Below are 26,127 nucleotides of genomic sequence, written 5' to 3' on the forward strand. Positions count from 1 at the left end.
TCCTCATTACAAAAAGATCGTCGGAAGAATGCTGAAAGCATTTCAAGCTTTAGGTTGCCTGATGAGTTTGAAAGTGCATTTCCTCCTGTCCCACCTTGACTACTTTCCTGAAAATTTGGGAGCTGTGAGTGAGGAACAAGGTGAATCATTCCATCAAGACATTAAAGAGATGGAAAGGAGATATCAGAGAAAATGGAGCATTACAATGAAGGGAGACTACTGTTGGATGCTTCAGAGAGACATTCCAGATGCTACTCACAAGCGTAAATGCACCAAGAGGAGCCTCACAAGGAAGAAGTTTAGTGTGTATAGGTGAGCTCATTTCAGTTCAAAAAAGGATTTTCATGAAAATATTGTAATAAAACTTTAATTTTATAAGTCTATTTCCATTTATTTTGAGGTATTGCCTTATTTAACATAGTTACCTAAATTGTCAGGAAACATGATGTCCTATGACAAAATTTTCGGATTCAGCACATAAAAACATAAAGATTACGTGGAATAACCAAAACAGCTCTCGAAATTTTTTTTTTGCAGACCTGTGATTAGTACAAGTTATCTTCATGTCATCTCTTTTGGCAGATGAAATCACTTAAGCTTACTTAGAAGAAAGACTCAATGAGTAAGGAACTTATTTCGCTATAAACATGATTTGGACTAGAAAGATCCGTTTCCTCCAGTGCATTTCCTTGAACAATTAAGTCAAATTGAGGGAAGCAATCATAATTCTTACCAGAAGGCTAATAAGTAGAGTGGAAGATCCACCCACAATTCTGGAAGAATGGTCTCTGAATAATTTGTTTCAAATATCCTATCTTGATCTTCTAAAGAATGATCTTCCACTTTCTGTACATTCTAGTCTAAAGTAGACTCAGAATTTGATGTCGAAACTCAAATACTTTGGCCACCTGATGAGAAGGAAGGACTCACTGGAGAAGAGCCTAATGCTGGGAAAGATTGAGAGCAAAAAAAGAAGGGGATAACAGAGAATGGATTGAGTCACCAAAGCAGTAGGTTTAAATGGACTCCAGAGGATGATAGAGGACAGGAAGGCCTGGAAGAACATTGTCCAAGGGGTCGTGCAGGTCAGACATGACTTCACAACTAACAACAATAACAACAGAATTTGCAACTATTCTCAAATATTTATTGATGAAATGGAAGATTCCCATCCCATAGCCCTATGCATGTCAAAATCTGAGATTCCTAAATCATCAATCATCTGGCAGGGAAAGGAGCAAACAAAACCTTCAAGGTTAGAATGTTGTCCTTTAAAAAAATGTGAATTAAGGGTCTACTTCGGATGTCAATGTCTATGTGGTGGGAACTACAGACTTTTTACGAAAGTTGTGGAAAGATTTATTAATGGAAAAAATTGCGCAGAGAAGACAGCGAAGATGGGAGGAGAAAAGAAGTGGAAAACTATGCCTTTAAAGGGTTTTTTTGCTTAAGGAGCTGTATGGATAAGAAATGGTTTGATTAATTTATGGCAGTCTTCCAAACAAAGTAAGGTTTGTTTTCTTGCTGGGGATGGAGGCAAATGCATCTGCTTCAAGCAGCAGATGCAATGGTTAAGTTCTCATCCTGATAAGGGAAGGTTATACAAATAGCCAACTACGTTAGTGAAGAGATCAGCCACATGTTACTATCCACAGGAAGATATAAGGCAGTCTCCAACCTAGCGTACTGTAAGAATATATTGATTTTTAGATGGGGAATAGTTCAATTGCCAGAATCTTTGTGCCCTTGTCTTTTTCTTCTCAATAAATCTTATTAAAGAGACTCTTTGAGAATCATGCCTGGAAAATAATTAGTTTTGGCTGAGGCAGATGCAGGAGAATCCCGCAGCAAGGGGTTTGGATGCTCGAGGGGGAACTGATATTTGATGAAGTGCATGCATGCTTGAAAAGGCCCATGCAAATAAATAAATAAATAAATAAATAAATAAATAAATAAATAAATAAATAAATAAATAAATAAATAAGTGTGTGTGTGTGTGTGTGTATATATATATATATGTGTGTGTGTGTGTATATATATATATGTATATATATATATATACACATATATATATATATGTGTGTGTATATATTTAAGTATATATATATATATATATATATATGTATATGTATATGTATATGTATATGTATATGTATATGTATATGTATATGTATATGTATATGTATATGTATATGTATATGTATATGTATATGTATATGTATATATATATATATATATATATATATATATATATATATATATATATGTTGTATTTGTGCTGATAAATAAAGGGAGACTATATATATATATATATGTAAATTCACATACACATACACATACACATACATATATATATATATATACATACACACATACATATATATAGCTTTGAAGGAGCTGGCTACTATGAGGAATTATCCCTGGAGCTGGTCTGTGCCTATTTTAGTCTCACTGTACTTTCCAATAATTGATTAGAAGTTATTCCAAACACATGAATGGTACAGCATGATTTAATTTGAAATAAATTATAATGAAACTCTCACCTTGTAAAATAACTGAAAAGAACGGAAAGGTTGGCTTCTAAATAAATAGGGTACTGATTCACATAGATAAAGGTAAAGGTTTAAGGTTCTCCTCACATATATGTGCTAGTCGTTCCCGACTCTAAGGGGCAGTGCTCATCTCCGTTTCAAAGCAGAAGAGCCAGCACTGTCTGAAGACGTCTCTGCGGTCATGTGGCTGGCATGACTAAATGCCGAAGGTGCATGGAACACTGTTACCTTCCCACCAAAGGTGGTCCCTATTTTTCTACTTGCATTTTTACATGCTTTAGAACTGCTAGGTGGGCAGAAGCCGGGACAAGTAATGGGAGCTCACTCCGTTACACGGCACTAGAGATTCGAACCGCCAAATTGCTGATCTTCCTGATCGACATGCTCAGGGTCTTAGCCACTGAGCCATCACGTCCCTATCTGCATCATACAGATTTTGAGGCTATAAACTAGAAATAAGCAATGTATAAGCTCAGGACAAGAATTTTAATTTTTCAAATCCTTAAAACTGCCTCATCAAGTTTCAGTAACAAAATGGTTAAGAAGAAACACCACTATTTTCAACCATTTTAAAAACTGAAGTAATATCTGAATTGCAATATAAACCCCATATGTAACAATTTTTTTTTAAAGCTTTTCAACCTGAAGAGCGTAGGAATGGAGATAACATTCCTGCCCACTTCTGCCATAAATCACTACTCCCAAAACATTATAACTGACTTTATTACATCACACCAACCTAAAATGAAAGAAATTAAATGTTTGATTAGTAGATGTAAAATCATTTTATATCCTTAAATTATCATAAGAATTTATTTCATATACAAGCCATTTTCGCTACCCAAGCATCTTGCAATAATTTGAGTATAAATCACCAGCACTAATTAAGGTCATATGTTGAAGAATCTTAATTTTATACGGCAGGAAATAAACTGCTGGGGATTTTTTTTTATTGTTTTATTGTCTCAGAATCTGGCTTTCGTGCCATATTTTTATTGTATTTTTAAAAAGAACCTTGTGATAATATAAATTACAATTTTTTAAATTAAAAAGATTACATAATGTGCACATTTAAAAAGCTAAACCTGTTCCCTGACCAGTCATGTCCAACTTAAGAAGCTGGTACTTATCTTTGTTTCCTAGCCAAGGCAGCTTGATTTATCCAAAGACTCTTCCATGGCCATGACTAAATGCCAAGGCCCATGGAATGCTGTTACCTTCCCACAAAGTGGTACCTATTTATCTACTTGCATTTGCTTTCTTTTGAACTGCTACATTAGCAGATGCTGAGGCAAGAACAGGAATTCACCCCGTCACAGGTATTTGGGTCTCAAACTGCCAACCTCCTGGTTGATAAGCCCAGCGTCTTAACCGCTAGGCTCCCTTGCCCCCTCTAGGCCGCCTTGCCTCCTCTAGGATGTAATGCATGTATTACCGAAAGCAGATTCAGACATGCATTCTGAGTTAGCAGCTTCCAAGCTGTGGCTTGTCGTGAAAACAATGTCCTACTGAAACTGTGCTCTAATGAGTACTGAAAAGAAGCAATTAAAGAATAACCTTTTTCTTGTTGCATTTCCAATTATTGATGTATGAAAAAATGAGATTTGTTAATGTAGATGTTTTCTTTCTCTTTGGAACAATTTAATTACACAGCCAAGTTTATTGCCATTGTTAGCTGCCTTTCTGTCTGCTTCGGGAATCATGGAATCAGATTTCCCGAATGTGTGCCAACAAAACGATCTCTTATCACCCTACAATTAGGTATTTATAAATAACCTGGGCCGATGCTCATTAATTTGAAAGAAGCAGCTACTGCAAAATGTAGCATCTGGACATTGCACGTAACACTAATGGTGAATCAGGTACACTAGTTTCTCATCAGCAAAGTCAGGCTCAAAGTTTTGCTTCTCCTATGTATGAGAAGCAAAAGACTGATAGATTGCCATATATTCATGATTACCATAGACTTTCTTAGCTATTTGTGTGGGCCTACCATTGGATTAGAGGTTGCCATTCATGGCACGTGCCATAAAATCACATTGCAAATGCCATATTTTTTTTATCGCTCTGTATATTATCAGATATATCTGGTGGTGCAGTGATTAAACTCTGCCCATTGCCTAGAATTTGATCCTACCGGGGCTCAAGTTTGACTCAGCCCACCAAGGTTGGTAAAGTGAGGATCCAGATCGTTGGGGACATACAAATAATGCTGACATTGTAAACTGCCCAGAGAGTGCTGTGAAACAATATGCAGCTATATATAAGTCTAAATGCTATTGCTATCAGTTATGGAGGTCCCGCTGCATGTGCCAAGAACCACAAATAGGCCTTGACTCACAACCATTCATTTAGAGACTGCTTGAAGTTACAATGGCATGGAAAATAATGACTTATGACTGGCGTTCACATTTATGATCATAGTAGCATATCCAGTCATGTGATTAAAATTCAGGTGATTGGCAACTGACATGTATTTACGACAGTTGCAGCATCCAGGAATCATGTTAATTGCTATTTTCAATCTTCTTAGCTAGTTGCTGATGAGCTGTGGTGGCACAGTGATTCAAATGAAGTACTCCAGGCTACTTCTGCTGACTGCCGGCTGATCCTGACCAGTTCAAGGTTGACTCAGTCTTCCATCCTTCTGAGGTCAGTAAAATGAGGAACCAGATTGTTGGGGGCAATATGCTGACTCTGTAAACCGCTTAGAGAGGGCTGTAAAACCCTGTGAAGCGATGTATAAGTCTAAGTTCTATTGCTATTGTTATACTTGATTACTGCAGTTATTCACTTTACAAACGTTGCAATAAAAATTAGGTATGACTCATTTAACAACTGCTTCATTTAACAACAGAAACTGTGCCCCCAAATATGGTTGTAACTTGAAGATTACCTCTACAGAGTTTTATCATGTGATTCCTTGTAGCTTATTTTTTTGTAGCAGTGCCTATATGCTCTCTATCTTGAACTTCTTCTGACATATTTTTATTATCCCAAAGGAAGACAGCTTCCCCCCCTCCACTTCCCCAAAAGAGAAGATAAATGCAAACAGAAATCCATTGTAAGACATTGGCATTTGCCCAACTCATCAATTAGGGGTTGCTGACTCCAGTAGAAACCAATCCACTAAATCCCTGTTAGAAATGTGAGTTTGCGAATTAATTGAAATAATAATCACTAATTAAAGTTAACATGCTTGCAAAATAAATTGCATTGATAAAATTCATTTCTCAACCACTTATCTACAGCATATATACAGTACCTCCTTACCATATTCTACTTTAATCTTCCATCAGAAATAGCAAACTGCAAGGCATTACAATGGGAGGAAGAATATCTTCGGGGGGAGGGGGGAGGACATAGGAAGTGAATATCTGCCTCGAGAAAGAATAGATGGAAAAATTGCCACCATTGCTTTTGTCATTCCAAATCCAATTTTGTTTTCTTTCCAATGTCTTTAAATTAGGGATGTCAAACTCAAGGTCCACAGGCCAGATCTGGCCTGAAGAGTGCTTAAATCTGGCCTGCAGGGCTGGCCTAGAAATAGCAAAGGACCAGCCCGTGGTGCAAGACTCCCCCACACCCCATATTGGCTGTCAGGGTGCTGCAGGAGGCCGTCCAGCAGAAAGTGGGATATGGGGGGCCTTGTCCACTCCCGCGCCCCATTTTGGCTAGCAGGATGCTACAGGAGGCCATCCAGGCCAAAAGCAGCCTACCCGTGTCCCATTTTAGCCAGCAAGGTGCTGGAGTAGGCATCCATCCCGTCTCCCCCACAGCCAGCTCGCAAAGAACTACAATGCTGATCTAGCCCTTGAAGAAATTCAGTTTGACACCCCTGCTTTAAATAGTTTCTATATCAATTCTGCAAATTATTCAAACGTAATTATGGGATAGGGGTAGAGAGAATCATCTCTTTGTTTAAGTAAATATATTACATTTCTTTGACATTTATTAAAGATCTGTCTTTTGAACCTTACTTCCCCATGTGAAAACTGGATGAATTATTTTGCTTGGATTGGCTTGTCTGCTTCTGTTCTTATTCCTTTTTTAAAAAAAAATGTTACTACAGTTCCAAAAAGGTAAAATACAAAATTACAATAAAGATGAAAAGGTGGAGGTGACGAACAATGGGGAAACTTTAAAAAGTGACATTAAAAATCAAACATGGCATTAAAAAGTTGGTATCTCCAATTTTCTTCAATATGGATAGAGTTATATAATAAAATACACTCTTACTTTAGTGATCCTACCAGTATTCATATTCCTATTTTTCTATTGTTCTAATTTATTTCTTCCTTCCTAGAATTTGAGATGCAAATTTGCTATGCAAAACAGTACAGAAATGCGTTAAATACATTTATTCCAGTATGAAAAACAGGAGGATATATTCAAAATAACTGCAGCCCAAATAATAAACTGCTTACTTGGTCCTCAAAGGAAAGAGCTTGGGCAACATCTCGTGGAAATCCATCAATAACAATGCCTTCCTCATCAGGAATTTGCATTAATCTTTGCTTTATCTCAGTAATTGTGGTTTCCTTGAACAGATAAAAATAACAAAAAAGATATATACTATATATTTCTGTTTCAAGAATACATTCACAAATGTTGCTGGAAAAAAACACATGCCCATATGATTGTGAAGGCTTGTTGTTGTTTTTACCTGTGGGGCTAATTCCCCAGTTGTAATTATCTTAGCAATCAGACTCCATTTTCGATTGCTGCTTGTGCTATGGATCTTCTTTCTTAACAATTCACCCACCGAGATATACTCAAATCCATAGCGTTCTGCTATTTTTAAGCTCTGGGTTCCTTTACCACTGCCGGGTCCGCCTATAGGGAAAAACAAAGGCCTTATCAAGTTTTGTCAAATTCATTGCCTGATTATCCTCTTCCTACCATTCTAAATGAGCCTTAAAGTCAAGCTTGTAGCAATCTTTCAATCATCAATAACTCGAGTTAGAATCTAGGCCAATCTTTCCCAAATGAAGGGCCTTCAAGATATACTAGAAGTCAACGCAATAGAAGTTGACTGGAAAAAATAGCTTTAGATATCACTGAATGTATGAAGTAAGTTTATCAGCTTTTGTATACAGAAGGAGTTCATTAGTTTATCAACGCCTATGGTACTTTTCATTGTAAACACCAGAAGTGGTATTCAGCAGGTTCTGACCAGTTCTGGAGAACTGGTAGCGGAAATTTTGAGTAGTTCAGCGAACCAGTAAATAACCTCTGACTGGCCCTGCCTTCATCTATTCTCTGCCTCCCAACTCCCAGCTGATCAGGAGAAAATGGGGATTCTGTAGTATCCTTCTGGAGTGGGGAGGGAATGGAGATTTTACAGTATCCTTTCCCTGCCACACCCACCAAGCCATACCCACCAAGCCACACCATGCCCACCATGCCACGCCCACAGAATCGATAGTAAAAAAAAAATGAATCCCACCACTAATAAACACTGCAGAGAGAAATGACACCCCGTTACCCTCTAGCTCCTCAGTTCTCTATTGATCTAATGATCAGCAGCTATCGGTGGCATAATTCCCTTAACGATAAGGAACTTTAGTGTGGTGTTGTACGTATAAATGGAAATGACAACAATGCACTCCATCTGCTAGGAGTTCTTGCTGAAGTGTAACTCCCAACTATAACAACCCTCATCTCATCATTTTGATGAAATGGTCACATTTTGAAGAATCCTTCTCCTACTGCCCATGTTTGCTCAGGAGGTGCTAGGGACATTGACAGAAGATTATCCAGCTAGCAGAGCAGAAATCAGGAGCATGATTTCTCCAAAGTAGTATATATACCAGATAAGCAAAAGGAGGAGTAATAAGGAACATATTCCCAGTAATGGTGCCAGTGTCCTTAGTGTGTTTCTTTATCCTGTTAGATTTAACTACCAGATTAGATTTTATCTTTCTTACAGTTCAATCTACAGGGGTTCAGCTCTATTTGCAACTCTGTGTTTCAGGTGAAGTTTATTGTACATTATTGAAGTCTTCTACAACAAAAGCTCTGACATTCATTGACCCAGAAGCTCCATTGTTAAAAGCCAGTGCCAACATAAGAAAAATATTACTGATTTTGTTGTGGACAGCCACATTTTTTGCTTCCTTACCGATTACTAGAATGATTTTGGGTCGAGGCCTGGTTGGATCGAACACATCATATTCCTCAATAAGTTCAGCTGTTTCTGAGAGATCCGTGTCACTCTCAATGGAGAACTGGTGGATTGGAGGAAGTCGATCATATCTCCGGTAAGGAAAGTTGGGGTTGTCGGGCATCACTGTAAAATATGAAATGGTAATGTCAGAAATGAGAATGGTGGTAGTATAAGAGATTATGCTAAAAACCAGGAGACCTAAGCTCTAGGCCTGCTTTAGGCAAAAAGCCAGGTGGGTGACTTTCTTTCAATCCTAGGAAGAAGACACTGACAAACAGCTTCTGAAATCTTGCCAAGAAAATAGAATTGACTTTTCCAGGCTATTGTCGGGAATCAAGACTGACTCAAGAGTATAAAAAGCAACAAAATATATCAGAAATATGTCTTTTTATGTTCATCAGTAATGAATAGCAGAAATATTTGATGTCTTTAGAAAAGGAATAATTGTTACCATGAGATCCTGTTTAAGTTATCTCTTTACAAATCCTTTAAGTGATACTCAACAAATCTATTAGAGAAAAACATTTACACCCTCATGTCAAATTGGACTCTTGGCGATTACATAGGTATTTCCATGTAGTTTTCTTGTAAATCATACAGATGTTAAAAACATTTTTCAAAAATCATAGTTGATGACAGTACCTACCCTGTTTTCCCCAAAATAAGATCCAGCCGGAAAATAAGCATGATTTTTCAGGATGCTCATAAGCCCTACCCCAAAAATAAGAGCCAGTTAAGATCATCAGCCAGACGGATGCATTTAGTACTGTATTTCCTCCAAAAGACCTAACTGGAAAATAAGCTCTAATGCATCTTTTGGAGCAAAAATTAATCTATGACCCGGTCTTATTTTTGGGAAAACACATTATTTTAATGTCACAATAGCAATAGCAATAGCAATAGCAGTTAGACTTATATAGTGCTTCATAGGGCTTTCAGCCCTCTCTAAGCGGTTTACAGAGTCAGCATATCGCCCCCACAGTCTGGGTCCTCATTTCACCCACCTTGGAAGGATGGAAGGCTGAGTCAACCTTGAGCCGGTTGACCACTGAACTGCAGATAACAGTCAGCCGAAGTGGCCTGCAGTACTGCACCCTAACCACTGTACCAACTCACCCAAGTTAAGCTAAATTGTGGGATATAGAATGAGATTCAGTGTGTTATACAGCTGGCTGGCTGGAGAATTCTGGGAGTTGGAAGTCCACAAGTTTTAAAGGTGCCAAGACTGGATACCCCACTGGTTTAGTATATTATAGAAATCTGTACAACTGTATTAATTAATAAACTATATTTAAATAAGCCGTAAATAAATTATGGGCTTGCATGTTGAGTAAATGCAGCCAGCAAAACAATCTATGACCTTCATGAAATGAGAAAAAAGATTACCTCTTTAAGAACAGTTCATACTCTGCAGAACTTATTCACAGAACTGAATCAATGATAGCCAGCAGAAGATCAAACATCAGACTGCTTTACTGAACTTTGATTAATTCCAGACATTCTAAAACCTACTTCAATAAGATGTCCCCAGCAAGCTTTAATTATAATTCAGTTAGATCTAAGTTTCTCTCTTGAAGAAGACTGGAGAGGACAGCTGTGCCATTCTTATGAGACATCACAGGAAATTAGCATTGGACAAGTACCAGAGAGTTCCTTTCAAGAAAGGTTTCATCTGCTGCTTCTATATTCCTTCAGATTCAGTCCTGCTGAGTTACCTGACTTTTCCCCACTCCCCAAACTCCCCAGAAACATGACACAATGATCTTGAAGCATGTTTTTGGGCTAAGAAAAGAGGATCCTCAGCTAACAACTGGAGAATCCTATCATGAAGGGATGACTTGCAAAGTCACGTCCTCAAGAGAAAGTTTGCCTTATTAATTGTCTGTTGTGTGAACATAGGATTCAATGTGTTTCAGATAAACATCTAAGTGAATGGTTTCTTGTATACTCTTAGTTCATAGATGACCCCAGGATGATTTTTATGCTATGTTAAGACAGCATTTTGGTTTCCTTTACTTAAAAAAAGACCTCTAAAAACTTAACTATATAGTTCAGAACATGTGTCCATTTTTAGATAAATCTTGTCATTTAACCAAGAAGGAAACAAAAAAAAACCACTTGTAAATAATCTGTTATATAGAATTTTGAATGATTTGTAGTGCCTTTCACCTTAATAGGTAGAGATGAAAGTGCATACCAACTGATAAATGTCTTTGCAAGATCAATTTTAATTTGATTTTAATCCGTCTTTTTACAGTCATTTGTCAAAATATTACATGGCTCATTTAATTTAATTAATGACTGTAATTCACACAAAACCTGAAAATAGTTTCATTGCTTTAAAAAACATAAGACTTTATATGTACATTCATAAAAATTTAAAAATATATATTTTTCTCACAATACATTAAGTTATTAACATGATTTTGGCATGGTTTTAACTAATGTCCAATCTAGAGATTGTTCTCTAGGTGATTTAACTAATATATACGTGTATATATATATATATATATATATATATATGTAATCTTTATATGTAATCTTTATTAGTTATACATTTTTTAAAGAGTAAAACATACAAATACAATTTTAAACATACAACCCCCCACCCACCCCCCCGCGGTGACAGTCATTCACAGCCCAACTTTTTTTTTCCTTCCTCATTGTTAGGTCTCTAAGCCACATCTTCTCATTACAAAATTCAAAATTTAACTAATTAATATTAATTGTATCGTCAGCATGATTAAGTTGGCATTATTTCTCTGCAAGCAAGTTTTGCATTGTTGCTTAGCCTAAATATATTCTTTAAAATGCTATTGTGGCTAAGTTAGAAAACTATATCTATAAATAAAAACTATATGGCATTATACCACTATTCAATTGCTGATGTTTAGTGGTTACATTACAAAACTATTTAAACATTAAAAAGAATAAAATATATTTATTTTCATCATGAATCCAATCAAAGAGGAAGAAATGATAATAATCACTATCCCAATGTCAGAGGCCACCTCAAAATAAAAATTAACTGTCAATATTCTTGGATAAAGAGGAATATCTTAGTTTTGTAGTCAAAGTTTAACCAAACTGGAGTCTCACATGTTTTCCAAAGAACAGGATTCCATGGGTCATTCATTTAATAACCCCTTGAAGTTATAATGGCACTGAAAAAAGTGCAACCATTCCTCACACTTAAAGACCACAGCAGCTTCCCCTCAGTCACATGATCAAAACTTGGTCTCTTGCAACCGGCATAAATTTATGATGGCCACAAGCAGAGTCAATGGGAGAAGGTTGGATTTGCTTAATGAACATGTGATTCACTTAACAACTACAATGATTCACTTAACTGTGGCAATAAAGGTTGTAAAACTGGGCATGGCTCATTTAACAACTGCTTTACAGAGCAATGGAAATTCTGCCCCCAATTCCAGTTATTAGTCAAGGGTTACCTATAAGGTAAATGCTGCTGTTCTGATCCAGCTCCCCCAAATGACAAAACATCTGAATTCAATCAACGATTCCTTTATTAGGAGCGCCAGCAGCCCCGGCAAAAAGTCTCCCCTCACAGCAGGCTAATAAGTCTGCCCTCTGCCTTTTATCCGCAGAGCTAGGGTGGGGCTTTGCAGTGGTGGCTCTTCTGTCCTAAGGACTGGCCCACAGATTTTCACTGCTCTTCTCTCCTCTGCCTTCTGAGCCTCAGGCACTAGACCCTGCTGTTTCGGTTCACCGACAAATGCGCGCTCGACAAATGCGCGCCGACAAAACTGCGCCGACGAAACCGCACCGCGATGAAACGAACAACATTCCACAACACAAAAACAACATTATAACCCTAACCCTAACCCCTAACGTTTTTGTATCATGGAATGTTGTGTTTTTCGTCGCCGCGTGGTTTCGTCGGCGCGATTTTGTCGGCGCGCATTTGTCGGGCGCACATTTGTCAGGTCATAGCTGTTTCTTCTCTTCCTCATCAGCCACCTCAAGACCTGGGGGCTGTTGACTCTCCATGTGAGGACTGATGGACGGCCCAGGCTCCACCTCTGTTTCTGTCTCCGAAAACGCCATTCCCTCTTTCCCCTCGGAGTTCACAACTTGCCTTGATGCTGATTCCGACTCCCACGCCTCCTCATCTGATTTGACTGCTGGAGGGGCCAACAGCCAACAGGACACAAAAGGTTCTCTTGTCTTCCCTAAACACCATGTAATCATTTATCAGGTCTATCATCTGCTTATCACAAACGGAAATGTAAAATGTAAAATTATCTTACCGTTCCTGAAAAATGCTCTTCTTGATTGGTTGCCATTAAGTGGAGGCAGTGACCTTTTTTCTGGACTGACAAAAGTGTCCCATTTGACTTTTTCTGCTCCCCCCAGTTCCTTTACTTTTTGTAAGCAGCTTTCCAGATACTCCACGGGATCATCGGGTTTGCAGCACATTAATCCATTCAGCAAACTCTGAAACATAAAGAGATTGACTGACCAATGCAATTTAATGAAGTCAAAAATAAATTTGTAGTCTAGGGCCCAAGAATTCCGGAGCAGTACTAGACAGCAGTAAAAAGCTAGAATTTTCTACATCTCTGGAGAGTTATTTAACGGACTAGATTAAACAGGAAACCCTAAGACTAAAATTATAAAATCCCTGTTTTTTTCAGACCTAAACATGTCATTCCTTTTTGAAATAAGCAATATTATGCAAACCACAGAGAGGAAGACAGAAGAAGAAAAGATCTTGAGATCAGAAAGGAAAGGGAATTACTAAATCCAAATTACTCTGACTCTATTTACAATACCTCTCCATATTTTCAGATTTGTGGGAGCTTTCTCGCTACCGTACCACTCCTGTCCCACTTCATACTTTGCTTTCATTTTTACTCTTTTTCCAATTTTGTGTTATGCTATTGGCTAAGAGATATGATAAGTACAAGCCGTAAAATTAAAGTGTGGTTTATTAAACCTATAAATTCTTACTCATAAAGCTGTAATACAGAGTCTGTGATTGTTTTCGTAATAATGTAAATCATCCACTTTTGTATAAAATAGCTAATTGTTTCATACTACGGAAGGTGCAGTCAAAGAGGGAGAAAAATCAATATTTCCAGTTTGACAATTTGTGAACTGATATATAATGAGGCTAACCACAGATATAACCCCCCCCTTTCAATTTAATTGCATGTCCTTCTATTTTCGAAGCAAGTCCATGAGAGTGAATGATTTTAATTACAAGATACATGTACAATATATACAGTAAATAACCTACATCTCAAGATTCATAGGCTACACATTGTAAATTGCACTGCCAAATTCCCTAGTGGTAAAACGGTGCATAGACTTTGGGAAGTTGTTAAAAATGAATATGGTTGCTGGTTTTGGTGATAAATGTTAGTCTTACCAAACATACATTCCAAGTTCTATCTTGTTCTAGAATATATTTTCGGTCAGGGTAAGAAAATCAGATACTGTACTCTCCAAATGGTTTGGCTTCCAGTTATCACCAGCAGCTATGGTGGCTGTGGTAGAACTTCTGAAGATGGCCTGATTCCAAAGGGTTTTACTTTATTTTGTGACACACTTGTGTCAAATGCCATTATTGTATAAACTTTCATAGATTACTGTCTATTTCCATGGAAAGATCACTTAGGAAAAAATTATATGTACATAATGGTCATCAAAAATTTTGCAGAATGTAAAACAGAGACAGGTTGGCATGAATGAGCTGGTTAACAAATACCATGTTGAATCAGATCACCTCCCCTTGTTTCAGGCTTCTTTCTGCTTCATTTTCTATAGGTAGACAACTTACAACAGCCCATTTAGTGACCATTCAAAGTTACAACGGCACTGAAAAAAGTGAGTTATGACCATTTTTCACACTTATGACTGTTGTAGCATCCCCATGGTCATGTGATTTACATTCAGATGCTTGACAACTGATTCATATTTATGACAGCTTCAGTGTCTCGGAGTCATGTGATCCCCCTTTGCAACCTTCTGACAAACAAAGTCAATGAGGAAACTAGATTCATTTAACAACTGTGTCACTAATATAACAACTGCAGTGATTCACTTAACAAGCGTGGCAAGAAAAGTCGTAAAATAGGGCAAAACTCACTTAACAAATTTCTCACTTAACAACATAAATTTATGGCTCAGTTGTAGTCATAAGTTGAAGATTACCTTATTTTATTTCTGCAGGAGCATGCTACACTTACTAAATATGAACTCACAACTTCTGATGTCACTAGAGATAGTACTCCACTTAACAATCATTCATTTAGTGACCGTTTAGTTACAGACACAGGCACAGAAAAAAGTTACCTTTAATCACTTCTCATGCTTACAATTGTCACAGCATCTTAAGTCACATGGTCAAAACCCAGATGTTTGGCAAGTGGCATGTATTTACGACAATTGCTTGTCTCAGGATAATTTGATCGCCACTTGAGACCTTCCCAGCTGGCTTCCGACAAGCAAAGTCAGTGGAGAAGCTGTATTTCTTTAATGACCATGTGATTCATTTAACAACATCAGTGATTTGCTTAACAACCATGGCAAAAAAGGCTGTAAAATTCCCTTGAATTTTTCCTTGAACATAAATTTTGGCCCCCATTGTTCTAAGTTGAGGACTCCCTATATGTTCCTGTTCTATCTTTGAAGACTTGAGAGTTTTATATCAATGGCAATCATAAGATATTTCCTGTTTGCTTATCTAAGTTTTACAGCTCATAACACGTTGGCAAACAGAAATATGGTACAATCATTTCTCCAAAAGAAGGGCTTTGGAGAGAAACTTTTTGTTCTGAACTGAGTTTAGGAACATTGAAAACAGACATGGTATTTCAAAAGCTCTATTTTGATACATGATACTCATCATTTTATTATGAATTAGCACTTAAATATTCTAACAGTAAAATAAGCATGACAGCACATGACACAATTGCCAAGATCTGCAGTATTTAGAAAACAGTAGGGATTACAGCTATGGGTCTAAATTATTCTGAATTTAGATACTTGTTTTCTGTGGACTGCTACAACTGAAAAGATGATAGGTTCTAAAGTCTTCATAGTGACACAAATTTTCTATATATAGAATTTTAATTGGAAGAGAACATTCAGTCATCCATACTTGCATTCCAAGACAATAATACTTCTGAATAATTGGATGGTTTCAAAATACATTCAAAATTAGGGACAAGACTACTTCCCTAAAGTTATAGTCTCCCTCTGTATATTACATAGCCAGAAGTAATTGATAAGGCTGGAGACCTTTTTTTTTTCTATGACAGTTGTTATCAATTTGATGAACCTAAGCAATATAAAAGTTAACCACTATTTTAAAAAATACAGTATTTTAAAAAATAAATAATATCACTGAACATTTCCTTAACCTCAGATAAAGGAGGGATCCCCAATTCCTGGTCCGCGGACCTGTACCGGTACCATTTGTGTGGCCTGTTGGGAACTAGGTCGCAAAAGTGGCAGGTGAGTGTGCAATGCTCTATTTGTGCGCATGAAACCATCCCCTCCGTCTACTGCCACTCCAGTCCACAGAGCCAGAAATGTTGGGGACCACTGAGAATGTTTTATTCTGAGCCACTGAGGAGGCAGGAGATGATTGAACCAGTAACTACTTTATTTAACACAACCAGTAACAAGAATAAACTTCAGACCCTCTGACAGCTTTTTATACCCGAGCTGTCAGAGTAATAACCAATCAGCTGTTTGCGATTCTCCCGCCAGCCGGCTGCCCCGTTGTAGCCAATGGGGTGGTTTCTTTCCTTGACGCCCTGTGTGGACTTAACAGAGATAAAGTACAGATAGTTGTCATCTAGCAACCATTTGCAGTTACAACAGTGATGATAAACTTTGCAACCAATCCTCGCAGTTACAACCTTCACAGGTCTACCAAGCAAATAAAGCAAAAAAAGATCGCAAGCGTAGTTGCAGTTTCATTTAGCTACCACTTCACTTAACAACCAAGTTGGTGGTCCCATTTGTGATCAGTAAAAAAAGGACTACCTCTACTTTGTAGATAACATTATCAGATTGAAGTATTTGGGTGCGATACCAGCAAGGCAATCTAGGGCTGCAAATTAAACTATAGATTAATCCATAGTTGAAAAACATCCAAGTATATATCATTTCCATCCTGCTGTTAAGAAAACAATATGTACCTCAGGAAGTGAATCCTATTTAAGCAATATTTTATTTAGGAATACTTATTTGGAAGGAAGCCTTATTAAACCCAGTGATAATTGTTTCCAATCACCAAGGATTGGAATATAGCCCTACTTTCATTATAAATGCATGTGCTTAGAATTTCACGCCCCAAGAATATATAAAAGAATTATTTCTGAACAAGCATTGTGCTGATTTATCAGCAGCTGTTTGATTTAGCAAGAAAAAAAAGCCTGTAAATAAATGTTGTAAATGTAAAACAGCATTGCATTGTCCAGGACTAATTTGCTTGTTTTATATTCGGAAAGGAAGGCTAAAAGTTTTAAATGCTGTATTTTAATAATACTGCAACATTTGTAAAACAGCTACTTTACATAACTGTTATTTCACTCTTGAGGCTTGCAAGAGTTTGCCTCTAACGCAGCAGCTAAAAAACAATAACAACCTCGGAAGCATGTGGATCACATATTCTCACAACCCTCTTCAGAAATGTTAAAAAAAGCTTTTTTCATTTTAAGGTTTGCAATTTTCTAAGTTTCAAAATTATACCAAAAACAACACTGCTCTATTGCTGCTGCATAAATTAACTATTGCATGGTTATAACTTGGCAAGAGATAGACTGGATTGGATCCCTGCCACAAGCATTTTTCTTTCTCTTCTCTGCCTGGAGAAGACAGGGATATTTTAATTCAGGAATGCACAAAGCTCTGACAGATTGAACATCATTCAGAATGTCTGTTTCAGATTTTTTCCTCTATCTCAACCAGGTTTTGAAGTCTTTTTATCATTGCTTTTGAACGGCAGTTTTTAATGGGAATTTATTTATGTATCTATTTATCAAATTTACATAGCCACCCATTTTGCATTTGAGGCATTTCAGCTGCCCCCACAAACACCCAGAGAGGAGGTTTTCACCTACCCAGATCATCAGTAAACTTGGGACAAACATGAATGGAAGTCAGCACAGGAACAATTACACAACTGTGCAGAGAAAAAAATGGCATCTGCCTATATTCCCTGCCACTTTCTTTGTGTAATGCCTGCACATTTATAAACTATGTTAGCAATAAAAAAAGGATCTTGATGTATCCCATTGTTGCTCTATTTCTAATAAAATTCCCAAAGTCAAAATGTCTTCTTTGTTAGTATCTAAAGGGTGTCACAGGATTATCCTAATCTTAGGTAAATTTAAATCTTTATGATAAAAGATCTATTTATTCTTTTGACGTTCGTCTGTATTTTTCTCTTCTTCTTTTCCTCCCCCCCCCTCACCTCTTCTGGAAATCTAATGTTTCTCTTAATATTATTCCTATTTCTCTGGACCTGATTTTATTTTCAGATGAAATGTTATCTTCTTATAGGCTGTCGTACCTTAGTCATATCTAGAATGGAATTCCCTAGCTTTTTTAATCTTCTAAAGCCATAGCAAATTACTAGTGTGCCTGACAACAAGTCTGAATAAGCCTTCATATGTGAGGATTTTACAGTATGGATATCGGTTATATAATAGTCTTCTTAAACTATGAAATGAAATTTCGCCACCCAGAGCCAAGGTGGCGCAGTGGTTAAATGCAGCACTGCAGGCTACTGCTAGATCAGCAGGTCAGCGGTTCAAATCTCACCGGCTCAGGGTTGACTCAGCCTTCCATCCTTCCGAGGTGGGTAAAATGAGGACCCAGATTGTTGGGGGCAATATGCTGACTCTCTGTAAACCGCTTAGAGAGGCCTGAAAGGCCTATGAAGCGGTATATAAGTCTACTGCTATTGCTATATAAAAAATGGTTTTATTGCCCTAAAAAGACACCTTCTGATAATCTGATCTCAGATACAGTGGCAAACAGGAAAAAATGAAATGTGCACATATACAGATAGTCCTCAACTTACAATCACAATTTATCCCAAAATGTAAGTTATTAAGTGAGAAATTTGTTAAGTGAATCATTGCAATTGTTAAATTAGTAACATAGTTAAGTGAATCTGGTTTTCCCATTGACTTTGCTTGTCAGAAGGTCGCAAAGGGGGATCCGCAACCGTCGTAAATGTGAGTCAGTTGTTAAGCATTCGAATGTAAATCACGTGATCATGAGGATGCTACAACGGTCATAAGTGACGAAAATAGAAATGTCACATATTTCAGTGCCATTGTAACTTTGAACGGTCATTAAATGAACTGTTGCAAGTCGAGGACTATCTGTCCTTTATAGAAATTATAAACAAGTTCCCCAATTCCATTAGGGAGCCCACAAAATATACTAAGCAGTGGGTGTGTTGTAAAGAACAGAGACCCAGAGGACTGAAAAATCAAAACATACTCATATGCATATATCCCAAGCAAAATTCTTTGACTGATGAAATACAACTTGTCAAATTATTATGTCATGCCTCTACGACAATTCTAATAACTATTCCAAGCAATCCTCTGCGTGTTCAGAGTTGCAATGCAAATACCAACAGTTCACCGACAAAACTGCGCTCGACTGAACCGCGCCCGACTAAACCACGTCGCTGATGTCATCAAAAGGACGATAACAGCGCGGAGACAGAAACACGCTGTAAACCCTAAACCTAAAATTAACCCTTAAACCTAAACCTAACCCCCCTAAACCTAAACCTAACCCCCCTAAACCTAATCCTAAACCTAACCCTAACCCTTAACCTAACCCTAAACCTAACCCTAAACCTAACCCTTAACCTAACCCTAAACCTAATCCTAACCCTTAACCTAACCCTAAACCTAACCCTTAACCTAACCCTAACCCTAAACCTAAACCTAACCCTTAACCTAACCCTAAACCTAACCCTAAACCTAACCCTTACCTTAAGTTGAATCGGCTTGCTTTCAAAGCGCTATTTAAAACGCCCTTCTTTCTCCGCGCTGGCTGTTGTCGCCCTGTTGATGACATCAGCGACGCGGTTTAGTCGAGCGCGGTTTTGACGGGTCACGGATACCAACGTCTTTCAAATCCTTGTTTTTATTTGTTGAGAAAAGTGATTATAATTCTTGCAAAGGCCTACTGAACCTCTTGCCCCTTACATAGTCAGGCCAGATATGTCAATATATAGGATATTCTTTATTTGCAAAAATGAATAAATGGAGCAAAATTTACTTTTTAAATGGAAACAGACATTGTTCTTCTCACAGAGAAGAGTTACATTGGTGTATTTGTCTTTCTCAGAGATTTATATTGGTTTATTTATGTACTGCAGGGGTGTCAAACTCAATTTCATTGAGGGCTGCATTAGAGTTGTGTTTGACCTCAAGGAGCCTGGGTGGGCATTGCCAGGGTGAGCATGGTCAGCATGACATCACTTGTGTCAGGGGGCGCCTGTAGTGCCCCGAGTTCTCTGCCAGTGAAAACAGGCTCCTGGGCTCCATTTTCAGCTGTGACAGCCTCCTGCAACCATCTGCCAGCGAAAATGGAGCTCAGGAGGGCTGCATGTGGCCCCTGTGAGCTCCATTTTTGCTGGTAGAGGCACCGCAGGCTGGTCCTTCGCTATTTCCAGGGCAGCCCTAGGGGCCAAATCTAAGCACCCTGCGGGCTGGATCCAGTCCCCAGTTTTTGAGTTTGACACCCTGATCTCCTGCATGATTGTCCAGCCTTTTGAGCTGCCTGGACTGGCACTGAGTGAAGACGAATTTGTTTTGGGCCACATATAAAATACATAATATAGTTAACAAATATAAATAAAAAACTTCCTTTATTCTTTATTATCTTGTGGGGCCACATTACTAGCTGTTCAAAACTACATGAAGCCCATGCGCTGTGGGTTGGCCTACTATATATCCCTCATTAAACACTCCAGAATTATTACACAACTTCCTCGCAGTTGTATCTCTAAAATGGGAATAAGGGGATAATAGGGCTTAGAAAATACAATAAGTGAGATTGGAAAGTCTTCTGAATATTAAACAGGCTACATAATGACATATAAGAGAACAATTTTGAAATGTTTGATAATGATTGAAATTAAAGATGTTATTGTTTAGATACACGGAGATCCCTCCTGAGATCCATAATGGTTCCCATGCTGAAGGGATTTTGGATGGCACTGAAGATCTAGTACTCCTCTGAAGTCTAGTTGTAATGAAGTTGTTTCTTGGTTATAGTTGTTTTCTATCTGTTTTTGCATTGAGGGTCCAGATCCCATCTTCTCTATCTATTTTGCACTCTGTTTTAATATTGGTTTGCTAAATGATAAGCCATACAAAGATGACACTTAAATCAAGCCAAAAAAATAAAATAAAATTAGTATCTTCTGCACATGTAAGTTAGCATCTGTCAGGAGAAGTAGTTTGGGTCTGTAGGAGGGCAGTTAAAAAGAAGCTCTTTGATCCCATCTGAAAACGTTAGGACACTTTTAAAATGTTTTGTGATAGTTCTGTGGATCTTAATTATGAGCATCATATTGTTTCAATCCCATATTTTTCTATTTGTATATTATAAACTATCTCAATTGTCCATTGGGCAGAGTGGCAGAGTATTAATGAATTAGCAAATAATATTATTTAGCTGAGAATATGTTCTAACCAATTCAACTAGACTTACTTTAAATAAATAGATAGGATTACATGGTAAGAATATAATATCATGTACATTTATGAAGAAAGAATTCTATTGTACTCAGTGGGGCTTTCTGGACTTTTTTGTGGGGCGGGGGAGAATTGAAGACAGCTCTGCTAAAAAAAAAGCTGAAGATTAAGCAAAATGAAAAACCAATTAGTGGACTAACTCTTCATAATTCCACTTCAGAAAAAGAGAGTGCTTGTCTTGAGATCATTCACAAGTGCTTCATACAGTTGTTTCTAGGAGAGATTATGGAACAGAGGTTTATGCCGGGTTTAGAAAATAGCTATCTGGCTTACCACATGGTTGGCACCTTTAAGACCACTGAGTTCATATAATCCCTTTTTCTAATCACTTTCAGAAATTGTTTAACTGCATTTTAAGCTATTAGGAACCTTTGAATTGCCAAACCGTAAAAAATTGGCTGTGAGTTTCCTTTAACCCTTAATGAAAGAAGTTTTAATGCAAGTTTAAGGATCTTTTAAAAAAATCTGAAATAAACAGCAAAGGGGTAATTACAGTTTTGATTTTAATTAGAAAGGCCAGATAAATTTGAAGTAAGATTCTGGAATTATAAGAATCATTCCTTCGGGAAAATACTGTTGCTTTGATTTTAAAAAAAACAGGATACTTTGGAACTTTAAAGGTTAAATTATTGAGGAAGCACAAGGAAGTAATGATTACAATTAAAGGAAAAGTGGATTTAAAAATGACAAGCTACAAGAGTGATATGGGAAAAGATGCTACACTGCACATACAAAAGAAACCACCTTATGGCTTAATAATTAAAAGGGATATGCAAGTAAACCAAGACAGGGATCTGGATGATCTTCCTCTATTGGATTTATAAAAGAAGCTTGTTAAACCTTTGAAGAACTTTGTGAAAAGGGACAAAGAAATAAACTTTTAGGCCACTATCAAGATAGTTACAAAAGAAAGGGAGGAATATAAAGTTGGGTTAGTTGATCAAGATTAGTGGACTTTTCCTGATCATGACTGAAATGACTAGGTTTTAAACTATTTGTTTATAAATAAGAGATGCAATATGAATGGAAGACATCATGCATTGCATTTTAAGATGATGATTACTAACACTGTTTATTCTTGTGATAAAAGGGAAAGTTATTTCTTTATATATTTTTTCTATAATATATTGTTATTTTTCTCTCCTTTCTATTTCTTTTTCTGCTCTTCACCTTCACTTTTTTCTTTTTCTTTTTCTAGTTTGTATTAAGTTTTTATCACTGTAATTGTAATGTTCAATAAAATTAATATTTGAAAAAGAACTTAATTTTTTCTATAATAACATTATACTGCTAAAATCTAGTCTAGAGTTTTCTGTTTATGGTCTAATGATTAAATAATACAAATAGAATGATTTGAGATGCCCTATTTAAGATTTAGTAAATCACAAATGTATTTGTCTTCTTAGAACAGTCATTTAGAATAAAAATCTTAAAGTCTCCCATATTGTCACATATGTCATATAAAAATCTTCAGCATTTTTATTATTAAAAACAAACAGCGATAATGGAAATAGTCTTTCTGAAGCATTGTTTTACATTCAGGTAATTGTGCGTCAGACAAAATCTTTTGGATCACATAATATTGCACTAAAAGGAAACAATGCATAAAAGACAGCTGTGACTACAAGCCATGTTCCTATGAAGTCACAAGGAATGCCTCCTGAATGAAATGCCATCCGGTATGAATGAAATAGCACACTGGAGCATCTCCAGTGGTAAGCCTCTTCTGCTTTTGCTTCATGGATGCAAAACGGGCAAAGTTTTCCAACCCGATTAATCCCAAAATATCAAGGAAAATGGCACCTTTCTTCTGCCTGCTAATTAGCAATTCTACACACATTTCTCAATGACAAGGTTAGAAACAAATACTGGAAACAAAGTCAATGGTGAAGCCAAGGCAACCAGAAGTAAGGTTGCTGCTTCACAGAGGGAGAACAGGATGAGTGAGAAAGACCAGAAAGGGAGAGGGAAAATGAGCTGTTGAGAAGATCTACACTAAAGCAACCATCTGGAAGTCAAGGGCACCAACTAAGGAACCTCAAGAAGGTTACCTTGGCAGTTGGCACACATGTTCCAGCTGTTCCAAGCCCCTTCTCAGCCTCTCCTAAGAATCAAGAGTTCCAAAGCTAGAACTGTTGTAGGGGGGGGGGAACCAACCCCAAAACAAAACCCTAACCCTAACCTCTATTTCAGATCTTCTGCCTCCAGCTTGGAGCGTCCGCAGCAACGGGTTAAGGGACGCCTGAAGCTAATGCAGGGAAAAAGCCGGTCACTTCTTCTTCAACCGACTCAGTTCCACCGCCACTTCTCCCCGCCACGATCCTAGCGTCCCTTGTTTGCCCTCTTTCTTTCCTCCCGCCTTGCTCGGTCCCTTCTCGTCTTTTACATCCCGGGATCCCTGCAACCTTCTCCCTTTAAGACGCCCCTGGATCTCTGCATCCTTTCCTTCCCTCCCCGTTTTCGTCCGACTTTGGGGAAACTTGCTCCGCTGGCGGAGGCGAGCGGCAGCAAAGCGACGGCCGGTCCCCGAGGTTCACCTGCCCACCGAGGTGTGCTCGTACCTCGAAAAGCTGCGGGATCTCCCTCCTGGTCAGGTAATCTTTGGCGTCGCAGCTGCTCATGCCGCCTGGCGGAGACAAGGCGATGGCGCGCGATTTGGGGTAGCTTGGCTGGCGCGGCTGGCGCTTTAGAGCCCGGCTCTTTCTCGGCTCTTCGCCCCCAGCGCTCCGGTCCTCGTCCCTGGCAAAAACCGCTCGCTCTTGGAAGGCGAGGCGATCAGAGAGAAGCGGCAGCAGCAGCAACAGCAGCAGCGCCTCCGCTCTTCCTCACCCGAGCTGCCTTTACCCTCCCAGCTCAACCCGCGCGCCGCCAGTCAAGCTGGGGCTGCTGGGGGTGGGTGGGAGTGGGTGGCTGCTCTGGAAAGGCGCCGGGGAGGGAGGAGACTGTCTCCAAATCGCACGATCGCGCTTTTCTGTACACACATACACATATACACGCGCACGCGCGAGCACGTGGCGCTCCTGAAAAAGAAAGAGAGGCGGCGATCGAGCCGGTTGCTCGTGGCTTTCCATGGGGTGTGCGCCCTTAGAGCCTGGTTCCGGAAACCTTCCCCTATCGGCGAGCCCACGATGGCCGGCCCTTTTACAAAGTTTACGCTCTACGAAGCCAAGATTTCTGCAACCTCAAGCTCAGCCTTCGCGCCCGGCGGCTGATCTCGGGCTTTTCCATTCTCACGGAGTAGAGGAACGCGGGGTGTGTGGACATCTGGATTGAAGGCGAAATTGGGGAGAAGATTCATGAAACGGTGTTCCTTCATTTGGACGTATGTGTGCGTGCGTGTGTGCGCCAAGGGGAAGATCCACTTATGGACTAAATTAAATATTTAGACCAAAAAATGCCCATATTATTGAAGGCAGTCTCAACATCTCAAGTTCAGCTGCTTAGTTATCGAATTTATTTAGCCATCCACATCACAGACCTGACCCACAACCAGTTAAAAAAAAAAAGAAAGTAAGGAGGAAAAACAATTTTGACACTTATATAAATGAGACTACAAGAGAATGGACCAAGGTGTAATCATCTTTGGGGGGGGCTTTTTCTCTGGCACCCTCAATGTTGGAAGAACCATGTTTTGAAGGATTTCCTAAATGCCAACATCTGGCTACTCTCACCTGGGCTGGAGAATAGCAATATAGCAATAGCAGTTAGACTTATATACCGCTTCATAGGGCTTTCAGCCCTCTCTAAGCGGTTTACAGAGTCAGCATATCGCCCCCACAGTCTGGGTCCTCATTTCACCCACCTCGGAAGGATGGAAGGCTGAGTCAACCTTGAGCCGGTGAGATTTGAACCGCTGAACTGCAGATAACAGTCAGCTGAAGTGGCCTGCAGTACTGCACCCTAACCACTGCGCCACCTCGGCTCTTGAATGATGCTGCAGAGAGCCACAGCAGAAGATGTGTTAAAATTAATGTCCTTCCTTATTGGATCTGATGGGACAGGTAAATTTAGCCAGGTGGCCTCTCAAATAAACTGATTCCATGCCATATATGACTTTATAGGTCAAAAATAGCACCTTGAATTGAACACAGAAGCAAACGAAATAAGGCACAATGGAACAAAGGTATAATGTGCCGTTCTAGGGGCACACATAAGTGCTCCACACTGCCACGTTTTGTACCAGTTGAAGCTTCTGCATGCTCTTCAAGCAACAGTATGTAGCGCATATTACACTACAAGTAGTCTTCAACGTACAACAGTTTATTAGTGACTGTTCGAAGTTACAACAGCTCTGAAAGGTAACATGATCATTTTTCACACTGAGCATTGCGGCATTCCTGTGGTCATGTGATTTAGATTCGGGTGCTTGATAACTGGTTCATATTTATGACAATTGCAGTGTTGCACAGTCATGTGGTCACCTTTTGTGACCTGACAAAGTCAATAGGAAAGCCAACAATATTGTTACTAATTTAACAACTGCTGCAATGAGTCACTTAATAAATATGGCAAGAAAAGTCATAAAATGGGTAAAACTCAAATTTAACAAATTTCTCACTTAGCAACATAAATTTTGGGTTAAAATGTCATAAGTTGAAGACTACCTATAGTCCATTTGGGAGGGAACCAGGAC

The 26,127-nt window shown here is 38.5% G+C and overlaps 1 protein-coding gene across 2 annotated transcripts in view; it reads right to left on the bottom strand.

Moving 5' to 3' along the window:
- Positions 1 to 24,361, bottom strand: part of AK5 (adenylate kinase 5) — a 134,361-nt gene extending 110,000 nt beyond the window's left edge. The window contains exons 1-5 of one of the 2 annotated variants that reach the window (XM_087719447.1): positions 24,056 to 24,361; positions 12,993 to 13,179; positions 8,677 to 8,844; positions 7,219 to 7,388; positions 6,980 to 7,093 (exon numbers count right to left, since the gene is read on the bottom strand). In XM_087719447.1, the coding sequence (XP_087575573.1) occupies positions 6,980 to 7,093; positions 7,219 to 7,388; positions 8,677 to 8,844; positions 12,993 to 13,179; positions 24,056 to 24,115 (699 nt within the window). In that variant the 5' untranslated portion in view covers positions 24,116 to 24,361. The remainder of the gene's footprint in view (positions 1 to 6,979; positions 7,094 to 7,218; positions 7,389 to 8,676; positions 8,845 to 12,992; positions 13,180 to 24,055) is intronic. The other variant, XM_087719446.1, reaches the window with a different exon arrangement.
- Positions 24,362 to 26,127: the final 1,766 nt, after the last annotated feature.

This window comes from Thamnophis sirtalis, unplaced genomic scaffold, assembly GCF_051295495.1.
Source record: "Thamnophis sirtalis isolate CommonGarterSnake01/CBP01778 unplaced genomic scaffold, rThaSir2_p1.2 scaffold_7, whole genome shotgun sequence".
NCBI lineage: Eukaryota > Metazoa > Chordata > Lepidosauria > Squamata > Natricidae > Thamnophis > Thamnophis sirtalis.